This window comes from Aethalodelphis obliquidens, unplaced genomic scaffold, assembly GCF_003676395.1.
Source record: "Aethalodelphis obliquidens isolate GAN/ISIS:26980383/991018 unplaced genomic scaffold, ASM367639v1 scaffold2, whole genome shotgun sequence".
Lineage (NCBI taxonomy): Eukaryota > Metazoa > Chordata > Mammalia > Artiodactyla > Delphinidae > Aethalodelphis > Aethalodelphis obliquidens.
In genome coordinates, this window is record NW_020837946.1 from 19545466 (window position 1) to 19569358 (window position 23893).

At 51.1% G+C, this 23893-nt stretch overlaps 1 protein-coding gene across 6 annotated transcripts in view; it reads left to right on the forward strand.

Moving 5' to 3' along the window:
- TNS1 (tensin 1) overlaps positions 1–5854 on the forward strand; it is a 204983-nt gene extending 199129 nt beyond the window's left edge. For all 6 annotated transcript variants that reach the window (XM_027121786.1, XM_027121791.1, XM_027121783.1 and 3 more), the window contains one exon: positions 982–5854. In XM_027121786.1, the coding sequence (XP_026977587.1) occupies positions 982–1126 (145 nt within the window). In that variant the 3' untranslated portion in view covers positions 1127–5854. The remainder of the gene's footprint in view (positions 1–981) is intronic.
- Positions 5855–23893: the final 18039 nt, after the last annotated feature.

Here is a 23893-nt window from a genome sequence, read left to right on the forward strand (position 1 = left end):
GAGAGGTGGGCCGGTTCTCCATCCTGGCCTGGAGAGGGGGCTCCGGGGGGGTGATCCACGGGCCCAGGCTTCCCCACCACTTGGGTAGACTGTTACCCTAGGCCTCTGACCTGATTGTCCCCAGCCCCTGAAACACATTTGGGTACAGCAAAACTGTGGGGAGCCCTGTGTGTGTGTGTGTGGGGGGGGGGTAAGCCAGTCCCAACTCTGCTAATTTTAGCTGCTGTGGTCCGTCCAGTCCTGGGAGAGGGGTTTCCATCGGAATCTCCAGCTGTCCCGATTTTCCCATCCAGCAATGTGCTGGCTGGGAGGGGACCTGAGCTCACATTCTGTTCTTCCGCGCTCGTATTTTTAACTCTGTTTTGCACAGAGAGAACGCTCAGTCCCTCCAGTCCTGGTATGAGGAGTGGGGTTTGCGGGGGAACAGGTGTGGGGTCCCCCTCCCCCTCCCATTCTCTGGAGAAGTGTGTGTGCATGTGTGTGTGTAGTGGGGGACGGTGGCCCCTCGTCCTTTGGTCTCTGACCTTCTGTGGTGTCTGAGGCAGGCGGGCCCTTTGACAGGCAGACGGCACTTTGCTTATGTGTTGTGTGTAAGAACATTCGGCTAGGGGTGTGGCAGGGATGGGCTGAGAGAAGCTGGTCTAGGAATGTCCCATTTTATTTTTGGTCTCATCCTCCCCCTCTTACTGTCGGGTCTTGTCACTCACCTCCAGCACCTCTTCCCCCTGCTCCCCGCCCACAAAGGGGAATTTCTGCTGACCCTGAACAAGTGACGTGCTGTCTCCAGGCGTTGGTTTTCTTGTTGGTGAAGGAGAGAAAGGATTCTCTCGCATGCTCCACCCTCAGTGCCCAGTGCTCAGGGAGGTGGGGAAAGATGGGGAAGGGAGCAAAGATGAGCTTGCTTTCCTGGGCGCCTCCCCCAGGCCTGGGGTTCCTCCTGACCGCCCCCCCCAACCTGTCACCCATCTCCCACCCCTGCAGGCTCTTCGGCTTTGTGGCCCGGAAACAGGGCAGCACCACGGACAACGCCTGCCACCTCTTTGCTGAGCTTGACCCCAACCAGCCGGCCTCCGCCATCGTCAACTTTGTCTCCAAGGTCATGCTGAGTGCCGGCCAGAAGAGATGAACTCCCCCCTCCCCTTGCCCGGGGCCGGGGCAGTGGGGATGGGTATGTGGGGAAGGGACCTGTGCATCCTGACCATCCTTGAATCCAGAAGGAGGACTTTGGGCCAATTTTGGAGAAAGGGAGAAGAAAGTGTCATGTGGGGAGAGGGAAGTGAATTGAGCGGGGAGGGGGAGAGAGAGAGAAAGAAGGAAAAAGATGCAGGAGAATAACTCGGATTCCCCCGGGGAGATGGATACTGCAAAACCCCCAGAGCCTCCAAAACTAACCAGGTCCACCTAACTCCCCCTCCACCCTCCGAGAGGATGGAACTCCTCAAGAGAGGCAGAATGAACCTCTCTGGAGATCCACACTTTGGGGGGAAATGGAAAAGCTCTTTCTTCCTAACCCAACTGCTTTGCAAGGAGAAGAAATCCTGTCAAGAGAATCTTTTTCTGTCCACCTCTAGGGTAGATCACCAAACCAAAAAGAGCCACCATGAGACATCCAGTGGCGGAACTTTTGCTTTTGAAAGTATCTCGGACCTGAGGCCCCTAAGGTCTCTTTGCTCTGCCTCTGATGTACAGTTTGTGGGTGTCTTTATGGGGTGTATATATGGCCACACCCACATCCTCACACACTGATTTCTGTTTGCCTCTCAGCTTGAAGTAGAAACAGGTATACTTGTCCGTGTCCCCTGTGTTTGCACACACAAGTGCATACTGTCCAAAGAAAGTTAGAGTCGGGGCTGACAGGGCAGCAGGGAGTGGGCATAAGCCCCCTTCCCCAGGAACACCCAGGATTGTGGGTAATGGACGCTCTCTTGGTCCCTGCACCTGCTCTAACAGCCTTGGGTGCCGCCAACCCCTTCTCCTCGACGGAGACCCCCACGGAGTGGGTCTGGCCACGCTGCAACGTTACCCCTGATCTGCCTCCACCAGGAAGCTGGAGCATTGGTTTGAGGAGACGGGGACTTGTGCGTCCGGAGCTCTGGGGAAGAGATCCCTCAGGAAGGGAGGCTGCTGAGCTCTAAGCACCTTCCCCGAGGCGTGTGGCCCAGCCTCGGGGTGGGCAGGTGGCTCCCGCCAGCTCCCAGCCCTCAGCCCCTTCTTGGGTTTCGTGCCCCAGACCAGCCTTTCTCAGACTTGCTTATGTGCATGTTGCCTTTTTGGGTACTGGTGATTGAGCCTTCCTGCTCTGCCCTGCCCTGTTCTGTCCTGCAGGGTTCCCATGTGGGGGCTCATCCTGGGAACCTGCTTCTATAAGCTCTGCTCCGCAAGGCCCAGGAGAGACCCCTGCAGTTCCTGTGCTCCCTCTGCAAGGGATCGGGGGTCTGACTTTTGCTGGACCGCCCAGGGGAGCTGGTCAGTTCTGGGGGAGGCTGCCTGCACACCACATGGCCTGCCTGAGATACCAAAGCCTTGCCCTTCCCTCTTCTGCCTTGGTTTCCCCCCAGAGCCCAGCTGCCGTGGAGCAGAGGGCAAAAGGCGCACATTTAGGCCGAAGGGCTGAGAGTCCAGCTGGGCGACTGGGCGCTCCCTGACCACCACCCAAGTGCTCTAAGCCAGACGGGAAATCCACCAGGACTCCATCCTTGAGTAGCTTCGTAAGCCTCTGGGTTCCCTAGAGAGAGGCATTGTACTGATATATAAATATATATAATATATATGTGAGACATACTGACAGAATCTGTAAGCTAATGAAATATAAGAAAAGGTTAAAAAAAAAAGAATAGGTAAATTGACAAGAAGTATTTATTATTTCCCCATCTGGCTTTATTGCCTCCCTGGCATAATCCAGTCCCCATCCCTCTCTGTACCTATAAGTGAAGCCTGAAAGGTAGGGGCCTTTATCCTTGGAGCAATCAGGGGTCTCCTTGCCCTGGCCTTGGCCTTCCCTAGACTCTGACTAGGGCTCAGCGGGGAGGGGGTGCACGTGCTCCATCCCCTTCACCCCCCTTATTTTTGGCAAGCTGGGCCCGGCTGTCAGCTCCCAGAGATGAGGGCTTAGCAGCCCGCCTCCCTGCAGGCCCGAGGGGGTGTGTGAGCCTGCAGGGGACACGGGTGTGTGTGGTGGGTGTGGGTGACGTGTGCGTCTTGTATTTTTTTTCTCTTCCAAGAAGCTGTATCCGTGTGGATGTTCTGTTTCAGGGAGTTGGAAAGGAGAGCGTCTGAAGATGGTGGGGAGTAGCCCCCTGCTTCCCAAAGATTGAAACCTTGTTCTTGGTGACCAAGACTCTCCCAAAGGGCTCTTCCTTCTGAGGCTTTCAAGCCAGACACCGCGGTTTCCCCTCTCTCATTCCCTACCTAACCCCAACTCTCTTCCCAGACAGAAGAGGATATTCCCGCCCACTTCCTTTGTAAATATCTTGATCTCCCACTGGACAGCCCGGGAACTCTCTCCTCCTGGTCTGCATGGCCGGGAGGAGCATCAGACCCTTCATGTGAGTCTGGGGTCAGCCTTCACACGTGCTTTCCCACCGCCCACCAGCAGCCCACCCCACTCAGGCCTGAGCCGTGTGTGACTCTGGGAAGGACTCGAGATGCTGGGGAGCTGATCGACTCCCCCGACCCAACATCCTTCTGGAAAGAGTCAGTTTCCGAGAGTGTGGCCTGTCCAGAAGAACGATGGGGAAGGGTACCCCGATCTCCACCGTGGTCTCACCTTTGGGTCAGACACTGCTTGGGATAACCCTCCCGTGTCTCACAGGTTAGGCCCGTGCACCTTGCACACGTGCGCACACACACACACAGAACCACAGCACTGCAGTATGTTCTTGCCAAAGATTTCCTTTAAAAGAAAGCACTTTTAATAATTATTGTTGTTATTGTGTGAACGTTTATCCTTGTTTCTCCCCATCCCTCTCCCCAACCTTTTTTGCTGTTGTTTATTGTTGAATCTGTTTGTCAGCCAGGAGAGTGCCGTCTGGTCTTGAAAGTGGGCTGGGGAGTTGGGGATGGGAAAGGGTCTGGGAGGAGTTGGCAAGAGAGCGCCGGAGGCTGGAGAGGCCTGGTCAGCTCGTGATGCAGGGATGCAGACCCCAGGCAAGCTCAGGCCCCAGCCCCAGGCCCAGCCTGTGTCTTGCTGTGCATCCAGGCCTCTGAGGCAGCCGAGGCCTTACCGGAGCTGCCCTGTACGGTGTCTGGAGGAAACAGGGGGCAGGGAAGTGACAGCCCTCCAATTCAGCAGGGAGAGAGGCCCAGCAAGGTCCCCGTGGCCCTTCCCAGATGGAGCGAGAGGGGAGGACTGAGCATGGGAATAGTGGAGAGGTGAGCCCAGAGGGGAAATGGGGAGGAAGGGAACAGTTGGATGGAGTTCCAGGGCTGAGCGGATGCCTCTGCCCTGCGATCGTGGTGTTCTGGCTCCCTCCTCCAGCCAGGTGCTCCAGGGACAGAGACATTGCGTCCTAGGCTTGGGAAAGGCCCTTTGACCCAGGTCCTCATCGGAGCCTCTTCCGCAGCAGCTCCAAATGCTTGCGGACTGCCAGGATGCGTTCTTCCCTGGCAGGGTTTTGAGGGATCCCTGGGTATGTCAGAGACAGGCAGGATAGGGGTGGGGGGACCTGGTGGCTCTGTGATCGTAAGAGGGAGCCCAAGGGGCACGTGCGATTCTCTGTAAAGGGGCTCCCGAGGGAGATGAGCCGAACATCTTTCTGCCCACTCGGGTGGGCCGAGCAGAGGTTGGGCAGGCCCCTGGTGCCACCCAGGGGTCTGTGGACGAGTCTGTGTGTGGAACAGTGTCCGTGGCCCCCTCCCTGGGACGTTCGTTCATCACCCCTGCCTCCCGGCTCTTCTCTCCCGCTTTGGTCTTTCCCAGCTTCAGGATCTGGATCTGGGGGGGGATCAAGGAGGCCGATGCCCTTTCCGAGGGCTGCCTCCTGCCCCTACATCTCCCCATCCTCGGGATCCTTGGAGATGCTGGGGGCAGAGTCCAGGGGCTACTTTTCACCCGGGTCGAGGCCCCGGAATCCCAAGACTGGAGTGCCCTGGCCAGTGGTAACACAGAACGTGTGCGCGCGTGTGCAAGTGTGGGTGTATGTGTGTGCGTTTTTTGCTTGTCTCTTTAGGGAACTTAGGAGTCGGGTCGGAGGTGGTTGGCAATGGGATGTCAAGTTCACTATCACCCAGCGGCGGAAGGAATCAGGAGGCAGGGCTCGTAGGGCCCCTGATTGGGGGAATCTCAGTGTCGGTGAGGGTGGGATCAACCACACGGGGTGGCGCTCCTCTGTCCTCAGATGTTGAAGTGTTGGAGGACCTGTGTTTATTTCCCACGCTTGGACTTTTCCCAGCTGCGAGGTAATTGTAGAGGGATAGCCCACTTTTGTTTCTAATCAGTGTTCCACAGCTTGAGACTCTCCTGCGTGTCCACACGTGGCTCATGTGTGTGACAGGGCACATCTGTGCATGCATGCTGTGTTTCCCCACCTTTCCCCTCTCTGACATGTCATTCAAAACAAATGTAAGAAACTCCTCACTCCAGCCCCTCCTGCCTCCCAGACCCTATGCAGGAAAAACCGAGTAACCCAGCATCCTCCAGATGCCCTGGCTGTGTATTTATATAGATGGAAATATACTTTCTATTTTGTATCATCGTGCCTATAATCTCTGTCACCTTGTATAAACCCTGATGTATGCTACCTACCCTGGATATGAATGTATTGTACACTGATGCTGTCCCACTCCTGTACAGCTGCTTTGTTTCTTTGCAATCCATGGTATGGCTTTATAAATGATAAAGTGAAAGAAAAATCTGTGCCGTTAACTAGCTGTGTTGTTTGGAAAGCGGATATGTCAGGTCTCCAGTGGGTAAAAAGGGGCCTCACCCAGGCTCCGGATATGTGGTGGGCTTCAGGGATGCCGGTGGCAGACGACTCACCCCAAATCCTCCCAGGGCTTCCCTACCATCCGGGTCTTGGGTCTGCTTACAATGAGTTTTTCATCTGGACTGTTTTAGCTAGAAGACAAACTCACATCAAAATGGTTTAAGGAGGGCCTTCCCTGGTGGCGCAGTTGGTTGAGAGTCCGCCTGCCGATGCAGGGAACACGGGTTCGTGCCCCGGTCCGGGAAGATCCCACATGCCGCGGAACGGCTGGGCCCGTGAGCCATGGCCGCTGAGCCTGCGCGTCCGGAGCCTGTGCTCCGCAACGGGAGAAGCCACAACGGTGAGAGGCCCGCGTACCGCAAAAGTAAATAAATAAATAAAATGGTTTAAGGAAAAAAAAAAGGAATTTGGTGGCACACATAACCAAGAAGTCCAAGCACAGCTGGTTCCAGGGCTCAAATGGCAGAATCAGGAATTTGTCTCCATTACTTGGTTCTGAGTTGGCTTCATTCTCAGGCAAGCTCTATCCCAGGAGTGGTACCACCGGATGCTCCAGGATATGGCCACTCGAGGCTCCAGGCTTTCATCCTACCAGTAAAAAGAGAGCTCTTTTCTCCCAGTGCTTTCGACAAAAACCTGGGACGAATGCTCATTGGCTCTGATAGACCCTGCTGGGGTCATATGACTAATTCTGAACCAACCGCTCCATCTGGATCTGGGTCACATGACTGCCTCTGGAGCCTTCTGAACCACGGGGACTGAGAACGGGGCAGTGGCTGATCCCTAGAAGGGTGAGATTTATCAGAGGAAGGGGGAATGGAGGCTGCCAGGCAAAACCAGTGGCTGCCCATCAGATGGCAGGTGTGTATCTCACTGGGACACCAGGCCCAGTGGTCCTAAGTAAACTCTTGTCAATTCAGAAAGTCTGAGGTGAAGCATGCTAGCACAGTACGGTGTTCCTTGGGAGATCGCAAATACTCATATGACAGCTGCAGTTCCTCATCGAGCTGATCTGAGCTCGGATGAGCTGATTTGGGAGAGTGTGTGTTGAGACCCGCATGCGGCCAGCACAGTGAGTGCCGTGACACGTGGCAGTCTTCTCAAACTGTGTGGTCTCAGGATTCCTTTACAGTCTTAAAAATATTGAGGACCCCAAAGAGCTTTTGTTCACCTGGATTATCTCTTTCCATATTTACCATATTATAAATTAAAGCTGAGAACATTTAAAAAATGTTCACTAATTCACTTCCGCAACAATGTTAAACTCACTACATTAACATAAATAGCTTTTTAATGAAAACTTACATTTTCTAAAACAAAAAGGATTGGATGAGAAGGGTAAGACTCTTTTGCAGTTTTGAAAAGCCCCTTTCACGCCTGGCTTAACAGAAGCCAGCTGGATTCTCCTGTCTGCTCCTGCATTCCCTTTGTTGTGATATCACACATATGTACCTCTGGAAAACTCCACCATACACTCGTGGGAAAATGAGAGTGAAAAAGACAAATAACAGCTTAGTATTATTAAGAAATTAGTTTCGATAGTGGTTACTTTACACAACCTCTGAAAGGGTCTCAGGGATCTCTGAGGCCCCAGGCTATACTTTGGGAACTGCTGCTCTGAGGGACAAAGACACGTGGAGCATGGACACCCTGCCTGTGATGGTGGATTAACATGTACTGCGCCTCTACCGTGTGCTAGGCTTCGTCCTGCCTAATCTTCCCAATGAACCCCTGAGGCAGGTGTTGTTATACCCAAGTGACAAACAAGGAAACTGAGGTCGTGAGAGGCCACGTAGCTTCTAACTGGCAGAGATGATGCTTCTCACTACTAGTGACAGCTGGCGTTTAGCACACCTGCTAAGTGCCAGGGCTGGCACTGAGCACGTATGTGTATTTTCTCATGCGCACACACCCAGTGAGATAAGGGCTGTGTCCCTGTCTTCATTTTATAGAGAAAGAAACAGATTCAAAGGGGTTCAGAGAATGCCCGAAATCACAAAGTTACCAAGGGGCAGAGCCAGGCTATGAACCCAGGCGAGCTGACTTCCCAGCTCATGCCTCTTCCTCTGCTCTCAGGGTTTGCACCAGGAGGGAAAGACAGACTGATGAGTGACGGGCAGGCAGGAGAGCAAACTGACGGCATTGGTCAGACAGGGATTCTAGGCCTGGGCAGTGGTGCTGGCTTGCCGGGGAGTGGTCCAGGGCTCCTGTTGCGTGATGGCGGAGGGCACAACTAGCTGTGGAGCGATGTGGCTACCTGAGGCTGGGCCTGGCACAGGGGATGAGAGAGCTAGGTCTGTGCGCTGGGCTGATCTAGCCTGGCTTTGAGGGAACTGAACAGCGAGGCAGGGTGGGGGCCAGCTGTGCTCCCAGTGCCCAGAGGAAGAGGAAATGGGCTGGAGCTGCAGCGGGAGGGGCAGGGAGGTGAGCGCTCATGACCCATCTCAGCACACTGAAGACCCAAAGGACCTTTTCATTTCTTGTAAAGTGTGTGGTCCAGGCACTGTCAGCATCGCCTCCGTGGAGAGCTTATTAGAAAGGCAGAATCTCTGGTCCCACCTCAGACCTGCAGATCAGAATCTGCATGTTAACAAGACCCCCAGGAAACCTGCGCAGGCACTGAAGTCCCAGCAGCCCGGGCGGGTCTCACACAACTGGGACTTGACCCCAGGACTTGCCTCAGCACCTCCTGGAAGGTCAGGACTGAAGTGCTCTTGTCTGGGTCTACATTGGGGGAGAGCGGTGGGGCCCGCCCTGCTGCTGGGCTTCTGGAGTCTCTGCGGAGACTGGGGCCAGGTAAGGGTGAGGCCTGGCCCTGGCGAGCAGGAACTCCTGTTGCAGCAGATGGACACGCAAGGTGTGAGCAGAGTCACACCCGGGAAGAGGCAGGAACGTCAGCTGAGGAGAGGGCAGGAGGGGCATAGGGGTGGGGCTGGGGGCCGTAGGTGAGGCTCTCACACTCAGTCTCAGACTTGGCTGCAAAGTACCGAAGCCCGGGTCCCACCCAGAGGTTCCGAGTGAATTGGTCTGAGGACCAGCTGGGGCGCTGGGGTTTTTCGTCTCTCCCCAGGGATTGTACAGGCAGCCAGGGCACAGAAGCACTCCTTAAATGGACTCTTCCGTGGCAGGTGTGTGTGTACCGGAGACGGACAGGGAGGAGAGCAGAGTGTGGATAGGTCCCCCCGGATTGCCTTGGGCTTCCCCACAGCCAGCCCTTCCCCACGTCCCTCCTTCTTGGGGCGGGAGAATGCTGTCCAAATGTCCCTCCCCTGCACCCAGGCCAGGCTCTACCCAGCCGCCCTAAGGGCCAGTCTTTCTAGGGGGCATGCCCTCTAGGGCCTCTAGACAGACAATGGTGCGAAGGGAAGGGCCTGGAGAACCTAACTCCAGGGGCTCTGGAATGCCTCCTTATCGGTGTTAGGTCAAAGTCTGCCTCCTTCTATGAAAGAACTGGATTTTCCTCATTAGTTGGTGAAAATGACTATTAGTCTTAGCAGTTTCCAAGCAGTTCAAAATAGGGAAAGGATACGGCCGCTTACACAAACACTGACAGGTAAGTGTAGGAACACACACACACATACACACACACACAGGAGACCTGGCCCCTTGGGCCGTGCTGAGTCTCCACTCCTTCCTCCTTCCTGCCAACATTCTGTTCAGGCCCAGGGGTGGGGTACCAGGCCAGCAGGGGGACAGGGCTGCCCCACAGTGTGCCGACCCCTGACTGAGCTAATTAGCAGAGCTGCATGATCAGAGGGGGGAGAGAGCACCCCCATGAGTTCTGGGGGTCAGACCCACTGGGAGGCCTGGTGCACACGGCACATGGCACGTGAGCAAGCTGCAGTCGGTGCAGAAGGGCCCGGGAGACCTCGGCTTGGAGAACAGATGGTGCTGGGAGGATGGGATGCTGGCTGTCCAATGTGCGATGGCCTCTCTTGGACGAGAGAGTCAGCCCTCTCTGGGTGTCACACTGTCATAGGTGAGGGCCACAGGGAAGTCAGAGGAGAGAGGACTGCTAGTAATGAAAGGGATGCTTTGGGAAGGGTGAGTTCCCCGTCCCTGCGGGTGTTGGGGCCAGGACTGCAGAAGGCCCCTCCCAGCCTCCATCCTGGGCGCGGCTGCATGCGCGGCCTAGGAGAGCCCCTCTTCCGGCCAGAGCCGGGAGTGCAGACATGGCTGGGCCCATCCTCCAGGTGCCCTCCCTCAGAGCGTGCTGGCCTCAGAGGCAGGCTTGGCTGGGTGTGGTTCTGGCTTTGCTGGGATCTCAGGAAAGTTGTTTCCCTCTCTGGGCCGAGTTTTCTCATCTGTAAAATGGGCTAACACCCACCCTGGAGGGCCGGTGTGAGGATTGAGACCACATGGCACGGAACATGGCCCTTAGTCTACTACTGGGCTGTCGGCCCTGGAGGAGTATGTATTTCCCCCTTTTCTTGTGCCTCTTGCCTCCTCCACTCCATTTTCTTGGGCCTCTGGGGAGACTTGGCAGCAGAGAGGACTTGTAGCTGAAAGCCTCCCGAACGATATTGATCTCGCCGGCTCCCGACTCCAGACCACGGTGCTTGGGGATGGTGGTACAGCCGCCTCCACGGCTCCAGCTTTTATGGGGTTTAAAGATCATCTCTGGTCATCGAGACAGGATGTCCAGGTTCTGGGTCCCTCCTCTCAGTCTCTGCTCCATTCCCTGACTGGTCCTGGGAAACCTCACATTCCAGGGTAAGGTCCTGGGAAAGTAGGGGGTGCCCTACTTTCAGGTCACCAGCCCCCGGCCCACCTCCAGCACCATATCCTGCCTGAGCAGAATCTGACGTGACAGCACCACGGCCCTCCCTCAGGGGACTCGGACTGGTTGGGGCTATCAGGAGTGGGGGCACGTGGGGCAGGGGTCCTTGAGGAGGGCAGGAGATCACCAGGAGAAATGAGGAAAACATCACAGCCATGGAGACCTCAGGGCGACCTTGAGTAAGTCAATCACTCCGTCAATTAATTAATTCTACAGGTATTTATTGAGCATCTACTATGTGAGGTACTGAGCAATCTGGGCGTTTGTTCATCTTGCAGCATCCCAGTCTAAGGGCAGTGGGGAAGGGGGGTGGGCAGGGAAAACCTATGAAGAAATGTCAAATTTATCATCACAATGTGATAAATGCCCTGGGCAAAAGGTACACCATGCAGCAAGAATTTGTAAATGGACCTGGATGGTCTGTGGAGAGCAAAGAGAATGTCCCTGAGGAAGTGACACTTTCTGAATGTTAAGGTCCAAAGGGTGAACAGAAGAGGACCTGGGCAAAGTGGGGGAGCAAGGTGCTTCAGGCCGAGGGAATAGCACGTGCCAAGGTCCAGGGGCAGGAGAGGCGTTTGGGTCTGAGCCCGTCTACCTCCGCTGGGTAGCACTTGTTTTTTTTTGGGGGGGGGGGTGGGTAGCACTTTTGACAGTGTCACTTGACACTCCTTTGGAGGCCAGGTAGAAAAGTGGTTACGTGCACAGGCTGTGGTGTCAGACTGCCTGGGTTCAAATTCTAGCTCCATCCCTACTAGCTGTGTGACCTTGGCCATGTTCCTTGCCCTTGTTGTTTCCACACCTGTAAATGTGAGATGGTAATAGAGGTACCTGACTCAGGGGGCTGTGGTAAGAAATGGGAGTCTGCACTTGTACAAGCAGCTTGGGACAGCGCCTGGCCACCAGCAGATGCTCATACATGTTAGCCGGGTTTGTCACTTATACATTTAATATTTCCCCCCTCCCTCCCTCAACTATAAAGTCCCTAAGAGCAAGGACCCAGGTCTGTATCTGAAGCCCCAGCACAGTGTCCTGCATGTTGGAGGCCCTCTATCAATGTTGGTGGAAGGAATGAGGTAACGGCAAGGTCGGTGTAGCCCCTGGAGCTGGGGGTTGGGGGGTGGGAAGGGTGAGTTAGGCGGGGCTTATTCGGTCATGTGAAGCATCTGATGTTTGCTGTAAAAGCAGGGGAGGTTTTTGAAGGTTCTGCATCAAGGGGGTGGTGGGATCAGGCTGGCATTTTGCAAAGATGACTGGGCTGTTTCAACATCTATTGAACCCCAACTATATGCTAGATGCTGTATTAGGTGTTGTATTAAATGTTATCTCATTTATTTGTTGATAAAATGACCCTGGGAAATAGGTGTACAGCTAAGGAAATTAAAGCTTAAGTAGTTTGCCCAAGATGTCATAGCTGGAAAATTCTACATAAATGGACTTAAGATCTCTTTAGTTCTGTATTATTTAGCATATTGGTTCAGCTTCTATAACAGAGATTTCAAATGACCAAACACTTAAATGTGATAGAAGTTGGGACGAAGTGAGAGAGTGGCATGGACATATATACACTACCCAATGTAAAACAGATAGCTAGTGGGAAGCAGCCGCATGGCACAGGGAGATCAGCTCGGTGCTTTGTGACCACCTAGAGGGGTGGGATAGGGAGGGTGGGAGGGAGATGCAAGAGGGAGGAGATATGGGGACATATGTATATGTATAACTGATTCACTTTGTTATAAAGCAGAAAGTAACACACCATTGTAAAGCAGTTATTCTCCAATAAAGATGTTGAAAAAAAAAAAAAGTTTGGATGGGACGGTAGAGACCGGGAAAGAAGGCAATTTGCCCTGGAAATCTAAAGCCCCCTGGGGGTGGCCTTTCAGGAGAAGCTGCCTGATACCTAAGCAGCAGTATCAGCAGGTGTCAGTTGGGGAAAGAGAAGCCTGCTCTCAATGACACGCCTTCAGTGACTAAAGCCTGCGAACTCTATCCCACGTGGAGATAAGAGAGGTGAGAACCAGGTGAGCTGCAGTGTTAGCCTTTGCGGGGGCTCCGGGTGGCATTACAGCCATCTCACTCACTTCCTCTGCTCGACTTCCTGCTCCAGGAGCTTGCCCACCCAGCCTCTAATAACCCCAAGTCCTGGACTGCTGTTGAGGGGACTGGCTGGGCCAGGTAAACAGGCAGGGAGGGAACAGACACAAACACCAGAGCAGGGTGCTGGGCGCTCCTCTGGACTCGACACAGGGGGCAGCCCCGCGGAGGCTCTTCCCACTGTCTAGCTCCTTCATTTTTCCCTTCCTATCTGCACTTTCCTTCTTCCTTCCCTGTTTTCTGTCCCCGCCTGTCCTGTCTCCCAGCGGCCCCTCCCAGTCGAGCCACCAGTAGACAGGGCTTTGGCTGTAGCTGCTGCAGGTGGTTCCTCTTGGGGGATGGAGACCAGGGGAACCTCCCTTCCCAGGAGCCTCGGGGGACATGAGGGGCCTAGGCTTGGGCTGGGGAGAGCTGAGGGAGGACTTTGGAAAGTCCAGCCAGGGTTAGGATTCTCCAATCTGCGTGTTTTCTCCTCCAGCCTTATGTCCACACTGGGGCTGGCTTCTCAGAGCAGTAGTGGGCCTAAGGCTCCCTCCAGTGGCCAACAGGGGCACTGCAGGCACTCGAGGCACCTTCTGGAAGAGGTCATAGTGCGCAGCTGGCTGAGCCAACTTCCAAGGCCTAAGGGATGCGGTGGGTTGAGAGCTGGGGGCTGAGAGTAATCGGGCACTTAGAAGCAGGCTGTTTATTGAAAGCTCCAGGGGAGTGGCGGGAACAGAGAGCTGGTGGCCTCTGTTCCCAGCATCAGTTACCCCTCCCGGCAGATTGGAGCTGGTCCCGAGCTTCTCCATGGCTTACCTGGGGGCAGGGCTGGAGACCACGCAGGTGGTCAGAGGTGGCAGGAGCCAGTGAGGCCCTGGTCCCAGGGGGTGGCCAGTGGAAGGGGCACTGGATTAGCAGCCAGGAGCTTTGGGTAGACTAGGGGCTGGCCAAGAGAACTCCCTTCTCAAAGCCTCGGTGCCCTCTTCTTGAACTGGGCCTCTGGGACAAGTGATGTCTCTAGGTGTCTCCTCACAGCCCTGCATGGCCCATCCCTGTGTTCTTACTCCCTGGGTCTGCAAGGCCCATCTGTCCAACCCCCTGTAGCCGGCCCGAAGTGCACCCTCTCCGTCAAGCTGGCAAGCAGACAAGTGTCTCTCCCAGGCCAACGATGCAGCTTTCTGTCCCCTTTGCCCTTTAGAATGATCTGACACTGGATATTTTCTTCTGCTCACCCTCGTGTCCCCTCCTTCCGCGCGAGCGCACTTCTGGAGAGCCCAGTGCTTACGAAGACAGAAAACAGCTGCTTCCCGTCCTCAGGGTTCTGGGTCTGAGAATCAGGCATGAGGCATCTGCATCCCCTGGACTTGGTTAGTTTACTTCCTTCTTCTTCACAGTCAATGACCTCCATGAAGAGAGTGAGAATAAGCATCTATATTTCTCTCCAGCACTCTCAGGCCTCCGATCTCACCACAGTGCCCCAGGTCTTTAGGACAGAGAAGCTGAATCTGATGGAAAAGAAAAATAAATGGATGAGTGAATAAACCTGTTTTCCCCAAAAAGGAGGGATGGTGGGTGCCTTTGCCCATGCAGGACCAAAGCTCTGATAAACCAGCTGAGAAGCAAAGATGAGAAAACTTCTCCTTTCACTGGCGTGTGAAGCATGGAGGAAGAACGCATGGTTGGGGAGGAGCAGCCCTCAGGTCCTTGCAATTGGAGCCCGAGTTGCAGCTTATGATCCCCAGGCCAGTTTGCCCTCTCTGTGCCTCAGTTTCCTTGCCTATAAAATGGGACGGTAATTGACAAAATAATGTGCATATTCATGATTATATATGTAGAGTGTCTAGCCCTGTGCCCATGTGGAATACTGGGAGTGAAGTAACGTCTATTGACTGCCCACGATACGGCAGGTCCTATGGGAGATGCACAGATCTCAGTTCACAGATAAGCAAACTAAGACTCAGAGAAGGTGACAATTGAATTCATGAGAACCTACGTCTATCAGCTTCTAAAGACTGTGGGTCTATCTAGAAAGGTGTAGATGTGGAGGGGGCAGGAGCCCACCGAAGGTAGGGTCCTGAGAAGGCGGAAGCCCTTGTGAGATCAGAGAAGAGCCAGAGGGAGGGAGGGAAAGAGGGAGGGAGGGAGGGAGGGAGAAGGGAGACAGCAAGTATAGAGCTTACAGAGGAGACTCAGGGCTCATGTGACCTGGTGACCATCTCATCTCACTGTGCCCTTTGCAAGCAAGACAGCAGAGCTCAGAGAGGGGAAGCGACTTTCCACAGGTCACTTGATATCTTAGAGCCTGGCTGGTCCAAAGAGCCAGTGATAGAGATCCTAGAACAGTCAGCAAGAGGCTGGTAAGGCCAGACAGTTTCTAGGAGGCATCTGGGAAGAATCCAGGCCTGGCCATGGATGGCACGGGGAAGCAGGCCCACGGAGGGAGTGGGGACACCCTCAAAGCGGGGGTGGGGTGGTGGGAAGCCTCCTGTCCAGCCGGAGCCAAGAGAGCCCCGAGACAGCACTGAGGGGGAGGAGTCACCTCCCCCGACTCTGGAGAAGCTGGGGATGCTCCTGGACTCAGTAGGAGAGAACCAACCTCATGGGAATGCAGGGAAGGTGAAGCCACAGAGAGGCAGCTCAAGCCCAGGGACGTCACAGTTTACTGTCTGAATCAGTCCAACGTCCAGCTGTGGCCACTGAGGCCAGTCGCCTGGTTCAGAATTCTCTCCCTTTTTAGAAGAGGAAAGTGGGCATTCGGCCTCCCTGCTGACTCTGCCCTGGTCCTGGGGAAGAGGTTGGTTTTAAGAATGGGGGCTGTAGAGCAGGGGTTCCCAACCCCCGGGCTGCGGACCGGTGCTGGTCCGCGGCCTGTTAGGAACCGGGCCGCGCAGCAGGAGGTGAGCGGCAGGCGAGCGAGTGAAGCTTCCTCTGCCGCTGCCCATCGCTCCCATTACCGCCCGAGCCATCCCCATCCCCGCCACCCCCGGTCCATGGAAAAATTGTCTTCCAAGAAACGAAACCGGTCCCTGGTGCCAAAAAGTTTGGGGACGGTGGCTGCAGAGGAATTTGAAAGGGGATGTCGCCCCCTGGTGGCCCGTGGCAGTGGTACTGCGAGCCGAGGCTGGAAGGCCAGAGGAGGTGCCCCGGGCAGCCAGAGCTGACTTGATGAAATACTTTTGAGCTCCTCCTAGTGTCAGGCTCCCTTTGTGAGTGAGGCCCAGGAGCAGGGCGCATGGGGGATAGAGCGGTGGCTTTCAATACACGACCAAACGTAAAATAGATAGCTAGTGGGAAGCAGCCGCATGGCACAGGGAGATCAGCTCGGCGCTTTGTGACCACCTAGAGGGGTGGGATAGGGAGGGTGGGAGGGAGGGAGACGCAAGAGGGAAGAGATATGGGAACATATGTATATGTATAGCTGATTCACTTTGTTATAAAGCAGAAACTAACACACCATTGTAAAGCAATTATACCCCAATAAAGATGTTAAAAAAAGAATCAATGTAGTGAGTGTGGTTTTCTCTGGAGACACTTTGGGGCTATAGCAGGCACAGTACAGTAGTGGCGGTGGTGGGTACAGAGGCACAGAAGGATGCGTACTGCGCTCCTAGCATGAACCGGGCCCTGTGCTAGCCACTGAGGATGCAGAGATGAACAGGACCTGCTCCTTGCCCTCCATGGTCTACGCAGGACTCAGATGAGAGACCAGGTGACGAGAATACAGCCATCCCAGGATGGAGACACACAGTGGCAGGGGCGCAGCCATTTCTCCTGTGGAGGAGTTTCTGGCCTCTCTCCTCACCCCTCAGTCTTTTTCATGTCAGGACAAGTGACTCGTCGGGTTGGGAGTTTGTGAGGAGAAATCGAGCAGGTTGTCCAGCTCCTTCTGCTTGCCTTCTCTCCCCCCGAGCCAGCATGTTCTCAGGGCATTTGCACTCCAGTCTCCTCGCTCACTGGCGAGGGCCCTGTCCTGTGCAGGGGCCTGTGGCTGTTTAGCACTGCTCATGTCCAGGACAGGAGGCTCTAGTTTTTGTTGTTGTTGTTGTTGTTTTGTTTTTGCGGTACGCGGGCCTCTCACTGTTGTGGCCTCCAGACACTCAGGCTCAGCGGCCATGGCTCACGGGCCCTGCCGCACCATGGCATGTGGGATCCTCCCGGACCGGGGCACGAACCCATGTCCCCTGCATCGGCAGGTGGACTCCCAACCACTGCACCACCAGGTGAAGCCCCCGAGGCTCTAGATTTGAGTGATATATGAACAGTTCTTGTGGCCATGGATCTAAAGTCACGTTCTTCAGTCAGCTCTGTCACTAACATTTTGATTTTCATCTTCAGGACTTTTGGCCAATCTCTCAGTAGCTTCTGAATTCAGGTGTGGGGAGAGGATGTTATTTGTTGATTCTCTAAAGCAGTGATTCTCAACCAGGTGTGGTTTCTCCTGCCCAGGTGACACTTATCATAACTGCGGGGTGGGGGAGTGGTGCTCTTGGCACGTAGTAGAGGCTGGGGATGCTAAAAAAAAAAATGTCCTAAGATACCCAAGACTGCCCCTCACAACAAGAATTATCCAACCCAAACTGTCAAGAGTTCTGAGGTTGATAAACCTTCACCTGAAGCATAGAGAAATTAAAACAGAAATGTCTAATTCAGCCTTGTGGAGGAAGGTGTGTGACGTAGGAGTTTAAAGAAGGCTTCTGGAAGGAGGTAATATCTGGTTTGGGTTTTGATGTATAAGTTGGAGATTTCCATGCAGACGAAGAGTATAGAGGGGGGACAGGTGGAAATATCCAGACAGCAGGAAGAGCGTGCACAGGCATGAGGGTGAAAGGCCATGGTACCTGTGGTTGAGCATGTTTGGGGCAGGGGTTGTGAACAGGGAGTGTAGGCTGTGGAGGTGGGCAGGGCCAAGCAAACTTTGCTACAGAGTACGTTTTTGTAAAGTATAGACAAGCATAAAATACATTCAGAAAAGAGCACAAATGCAAGTGTATGTAATGTAGAGCTCAATGAATCATTAAGTATATGGTGTTGTTTCCAGTTCTGGGCTACTACGAATAAAGCTCTATATACATCTTTGTACATGTCTCTTGATGTTCACTCTTATGAATTTCTTTCTGGGTGTAAATCTAGGAATGGAATGGCAGGGTCAAGGGGTATTCATATGTTCAACTTCAGTCGATATTGTCAAGTGATTTTCCAAAGCTCTTGTAGGAATCTACACTCCTGCCAATAGTGAAAGAGAATTCCCATTGTTCTCCATCTCCATCAACACCTAACATCAGCAGTTTCTTAAATTTTAGCGCTTCTGGGGTATGTGTAATGGCAGGCATTTGGTGTATTTTTTAAAAATAAGGTTTATTGATTATATAATTTGTATAACAGTAAAATTCACCATTTTAGGTCTACAGGTCTATGAATTTTCACTAACCTATATGTTTTTGTAATGAAAATATATAATATTTCCTCACCCCCAAAGTTCCCTTGCTCCTCTTTGTAGTCGATCCTCTCCTGTCATCCCCAGTCCCTAGAAACCAACTGATCTGTTTTCTGTCTTTATAGTTGTGCCTTTTCTGGAATGCTGTGTATATGGAATCATAGATTACGACTACTTTCTTATAGCAATATGTTTTTGACATTCATCTGACGTATTGCATGGATGAGCAGATGGCTAATTTCAAAAGCAAGATGGAAACTATGGGAAAATCAAATGGAAATGCTAGAAATAGAAAATATGGTAACAGAAATGAAGAATGTCTTTCATAGTTAATTATCAGAGAAATGCAAATCAAAACTACAATGAGGTATCACCTCACACCAGTCAGAATGGCCATCATTAAAAGTCCACAAACAATAAATGCTGGAGAGGGTGTTGAGAAAAGGGAACCCTCCTACACTGTTGGTGGAAATGTAAATCGGTGCAGCCGCTATGCAAAACATTCTGGAAGTTCCTTAAAAAACTAAAAATAGAGTTACATACGATCCAGCAATCCCACTCCTGGGTACATATCCAGACAAAACTGTAACTAGAAAAGATTCATGCACCCCAGTGTTCATAGTAGCACTATTTACAATAGCCAAGACATGGAAGCAACCTAAATGTCCATCGAAAAATGAATGGGTAGGGCTTCTCTGGTGGCGCAGTGGTTGGGAGTCCGCCTGCCGATGCGGGGGACGCGGGTTCGTGCCCCGGTCCGGGAGGAGCCCATATGCCGCGGAGCGGCTGGGCCCGTGAGCCATGGCCGCTGAGCCTGCGCGTCCGGAGCCTGTGCTCCGCAACGGGAGAGGCCACGACAGTGAGAGGCCCGCGTACCGCAAAACAAACAAACAAACAAACAAAAATGAATGGGTAAAGAAGATGTGGTATATGTATACAATGGAATACTAGTCAGCCATAAACTAGAATGAAATAATGCCATTTGCAGCAACATGGATGGACCTAGAGATTATCATACTAAGTGAAGTTAAGTCAGACAGAGAAAGACAAATATATGTTATCGCTTATATGTGGAATCTAAAATATGATACAAATGAACTTATTTACAAAACAGAAACAGATTCACAGACATAGAAAACAAATTTATAGTTACCAAAGGGGAAAGGGATGGGAGGGATAAATTAGGAGTTTGGGATTAACAGATATACACTATTCTATATAAAATAGATAAACAACAAGGTCCTACTGTAGAGCACAGGGAACTATATTCAATATTTTGTAATAACCTATAATGGAAATAAATATGAAAAAGAATATGTATATTTCACTTTGCTGTACACAAGAAACTAACACAGTGTTGTAAATCAACTATACTTCAAATAAAATAATGTAAAAAAAGAAAAGAAATGAAGAATGCCTTTGATGGGTTCATCTCTCATCTCTTTCTTTCCTTCTGTGTCATAATTTTCAGCATAAATAGTGGGAAGAGACACAAACAAGAAAAAAAATGTGATGATAGGTTCTTTGGTTGTTTGTGTTTCTTAGAACACCATTGTCTTTTTCTGAGTTCAAAGCAAGATCTGGTTCACATGGAAGGTGTGGCCTCTCATGGCTGTCAGTGTCCTGCTTACCCAGTCGTAGATATAACTTGCTTACCTCGTACTCACTTTTGGTCTTGCTGGATTCCCACGCATAGTGCATCCACTGGATTCTATGCTGTGGGACATTGCCAACAGCGGTATGTGTGTGGGCAGCAAGGAATAGGGGACAAGCTTGTTGCTGAGTCTTCTATGCTAATGGGCATGCTCCATGGGCCCATTTGACTTGACTTACAAAACACAAGTTCAAAGATACACTCATTGAGAATGGCATGATGTTGACAGCAGAACATTAATACAAGAATGGGGCCCTCCTGAGGGCAGGGCCTTCACAGCTGTATGGACCCTGGAACCCTGCTCCATCCTTCATTATTCCAGCCCTTCATCCAAATGGAACTTTAACTTTGTTTCTTCTTTTTTTTTTAAACTGATGTATATCTATATAATATATCTATATAATAATAATTTACAATATTGTGTTAGTTTCAGGTCTATAGCATAGTGATTCAGTTATATTTTTCAGATCGTATTTCGTTATAGGTTATTACAAGATATTGAATGTAATTCCTCGTGTTATATAGTAAATCCTTGTTGCTTATTTATTTTATGTATAGTCGTTTGTATCTGTTAATCCCATACTCCTAATTTGTCCCTCCATCCCTCTCCCCTTTGGTAACCATAAATTTGTTTTTTTTTTTTTTTTTTTTTTTGCGGTACGCAGGCCTCTCACTGTTGTGGCCTCTCCCGTTGCGGACGCGCAGGCTCAGTGGCCATGGCTCACGGGCCCAGCCACTCCGCGGCACGTGGGATCTTCCCGGACCGGGGCACGAACCCATGTCCCCTGCATTGGCAGGCAGACTCTCAACCACTGCGCCACCAGGGAAGACCTGTTTTCTATATCTTTTAACTTCCTGTTTTTAAGTTTTGTTTGTTTGTGATTTCCTCTCCCATGCTATAATCCTGTTTCTTGATTATCAGTTTAAGAGATTATCCAGTCTTTTTCTGCTATGAAAGATGACTGCTAACTCATATAATTCCAGTTCGTACCAAATCGTTACTTTTAGTTCCTCTTTTGTTTATTTTGAAAACTTATATAAATAAAATGCTTCCTTATTTCTTGGTACATAAGTTATAAAAATGTATCTTGATTCCCCAGTTTTGTAAATTGAGGATATTCGGGACCATTTCCTTCACCTATTTTCACTTTTTGCATGTGTGCTTTTACTTCATATCTGTTAGAGTGAGTGCAACACGAACGAAACAAATATGTCTCAAGGCCAATAAAGGTTTATTTACTGTTCATGTAATGGCACTGGAAGATGAATAGGTTGGCAGGTCATTTGTTGATTTAGTCTGATGGAAACCTTATGAATTCAATGACAAATCAATGTGGTTTCCATGGTAATAATCAGCTTTTAAGCCAGCTGGAAAGAATAAAGAATGTGGGCAAGAGTACATGGGGGATGTTTATGGACCAGGCACAGAAGTGGCATGTGTTATTTCATTCACATTCCATTGGCTAGAACTCTGTCATATGGGCACACTTTACTGCAAGGGACTTTGGGAAATGTATTCTACTTAGGTGCCCAGGAAGAAGAGGAAATCAGAATGATTCATTTTGATTAATAACTAGTGGTCTTTGTATATTGTCAAGTTCTGAGTCTGCATTTTCTCTTTCAGCAATTTACTTCTGTGTTAAATCTAAAAGCTGAAAATCAACATCTCGTTTTTACACGAACACAGCTGTGTGGTCAGGATTATGGTGCAGGACAAAATCCATTCTAGATAGTCTGACGGGGAAGAAATTTATTAAATGGATTTCAACATTATCAGGAGGGCTGAGAAAAACAGACGCTAGCTTAAGATTTCAGGAACTGCTTCAGAAATAGTCCCCAAGAGATCTGTGGCTCTTGCGGAGTCAGGGAGCTGCCATCTCCAGAGCCACGCTGGTCGGGTCTGTGAACAGGATGCTGCCTTAATGAAGGAGCTACCACTGCGGCCTCTAGAACCACACAGAGCTGCTCTGACTTGACGAGCAGAATGACCTCAGCACTCTTGAGCTTGTGGCTGGACATTCAGACTTCTGTTAATGCTGCCACGGAAACACCAGTGCCTCCATGGCTGTGTGTACCGGCAGGAAACAGCACAAGCAGAAAAACCCCACCTCTGCTTTCAAACAGCTTGAGTGCCTCTGACTGACAGAGTGTAAATCACATCTAAAACTCTAGCTGCAAGGGAGCCTGGGAAATGTAGCGCTCAGTTGTCCAGCCTCTGCCGCACAGAAACACACACCAGAGGAGGGGGCGGGGAATGGAGGCTGAGCACCAACCCACCCCATCCGTCAAATTCCATCCCTTTACTAATCATCATCTTTTACCCATACTTAAATTTACAAACAACTTCTATAGGAACAACGTTCCCCCTCTGAATATAATACAATCATTTCTTATGAACCAAAACGCATTCATGGTCTCCTACAAGGCTGATGGGACACCCAAAATTGCACTAGTTATTTCATGCACCACTTGGTGATGAGCTTTCTCCCTCTTGTTTAATTACAATGACATCTGGAGACTTTGTAGCCCATGGACTAAAGGATGAAATTAACCCCCCAAACACATTCTATAAAAAATGGTAGGGAAAAGAAAAAGGGAAAAATAGGAAATTATGATTGCTATTTTTAAGTAACAAAGAAAGCAAGAGAACTTGGGTGGCTTTTATAGCCCTCCTATCTGCAATTGGTCATGAGATTGTAGTGTCATTTGGGTATTGCCCTGGTGGAGTGACCCCAAACTATTCCTGAGGGCTCTGAGTCTTTGATAGTCTTCTTCCTATTGGGTTGCTAGAATGTTCCAGTTATTTGCCACTGAACATGGCCATATTTGGAGAGGCTCCAGAGGATCGCTTGGATTCTTGACATATTTTCCCTGCTGCCACACAGGGAACTTTATTCCTGTGATGCAACCTTATTCCCCCTTTGCCTTATTCTTATGCCTTTGCCTGTTGATTTAATGGCATAAAAAAGACCCAGATGGCTAGGAAACAGGTTCCTATTCCTATGTTTAGAGGATCCATTTTTGGTTTCCTAGGGGACGATTTTTTCCTTTGGGTACTTAGATGTCTACATCAACTTAGCCCAAGGAATGGGAAAAATTGTCTGTAAGGGCCCTTTAGGGTTAATAGAGAGGGGTACCTCCCCTATTTCTATTCCTTAGTTCCTCCATATGTGTATTTCTGGCTATAAGCACAACAGTCTCCTATCTTAACCCCCGTTCTGAGCACATACTGCGACCTGCAAATGACATCCCACACTCATAAGGTGTTGACTCCAAGCTAAAGTTGTAATGAAATCTTCAACACGTTAGTCAGCTGTTCTATTACTCCAGCTTCTGTGGGTGATGAGATCCATGATAAGTCTAGTGTATCCTTTGGAAATAAGCCTTTTATCCATTGATCTAAAATGACTTTCCTGGACAGAAACAATGTTGAGAGGAAGAAACAATGGTGTTGCTGGCAGAGGAACAACAGGCAGAGAAGATAAATCCATATTCCAGGAAGTCTCTACTCCAGTAAGGACAAATAACTTCCCCTTCCATGATGGAAAGTGTCTGATAGGGTGGCGAACTATTGCACTGGGTGCTCAGTATGCCTCTCTGCTATTGCATACTCAGAATAATCTCAGGGAAGGGAAATCTGGGCCCTTGCATGAAGTCCACCCCTGCTATCATGGCCACTTTGTTCATGAACCCATTGAATAAACACTAGGCTGTCTGGGTAGAGAGGCCAGCTGATATCTGTTGAATAGGTCCTCTTGTCCACCCAATCATCAGAAGCCTTGTCTGCAGAGAATGCATTTGGTAAGTTTGGTAGGCAGAACGATGCCCTGAAGATGTCCGTATCCTAATCTTTAGAATCGTAAATGTGCTACCCTACAGGGCAAAAGAGACTTTGCTGACGTGATTAAGTTAAAGGTCAGAGCTAGATTATCCTGGATTATCTGGGTGGGTCTAACAGGAAGGGCCGGGAGGTTGAGAGTCAGAGAAGGAGATGTGAGTATGAAGCAGACGTCAGAGTGATGGGATTG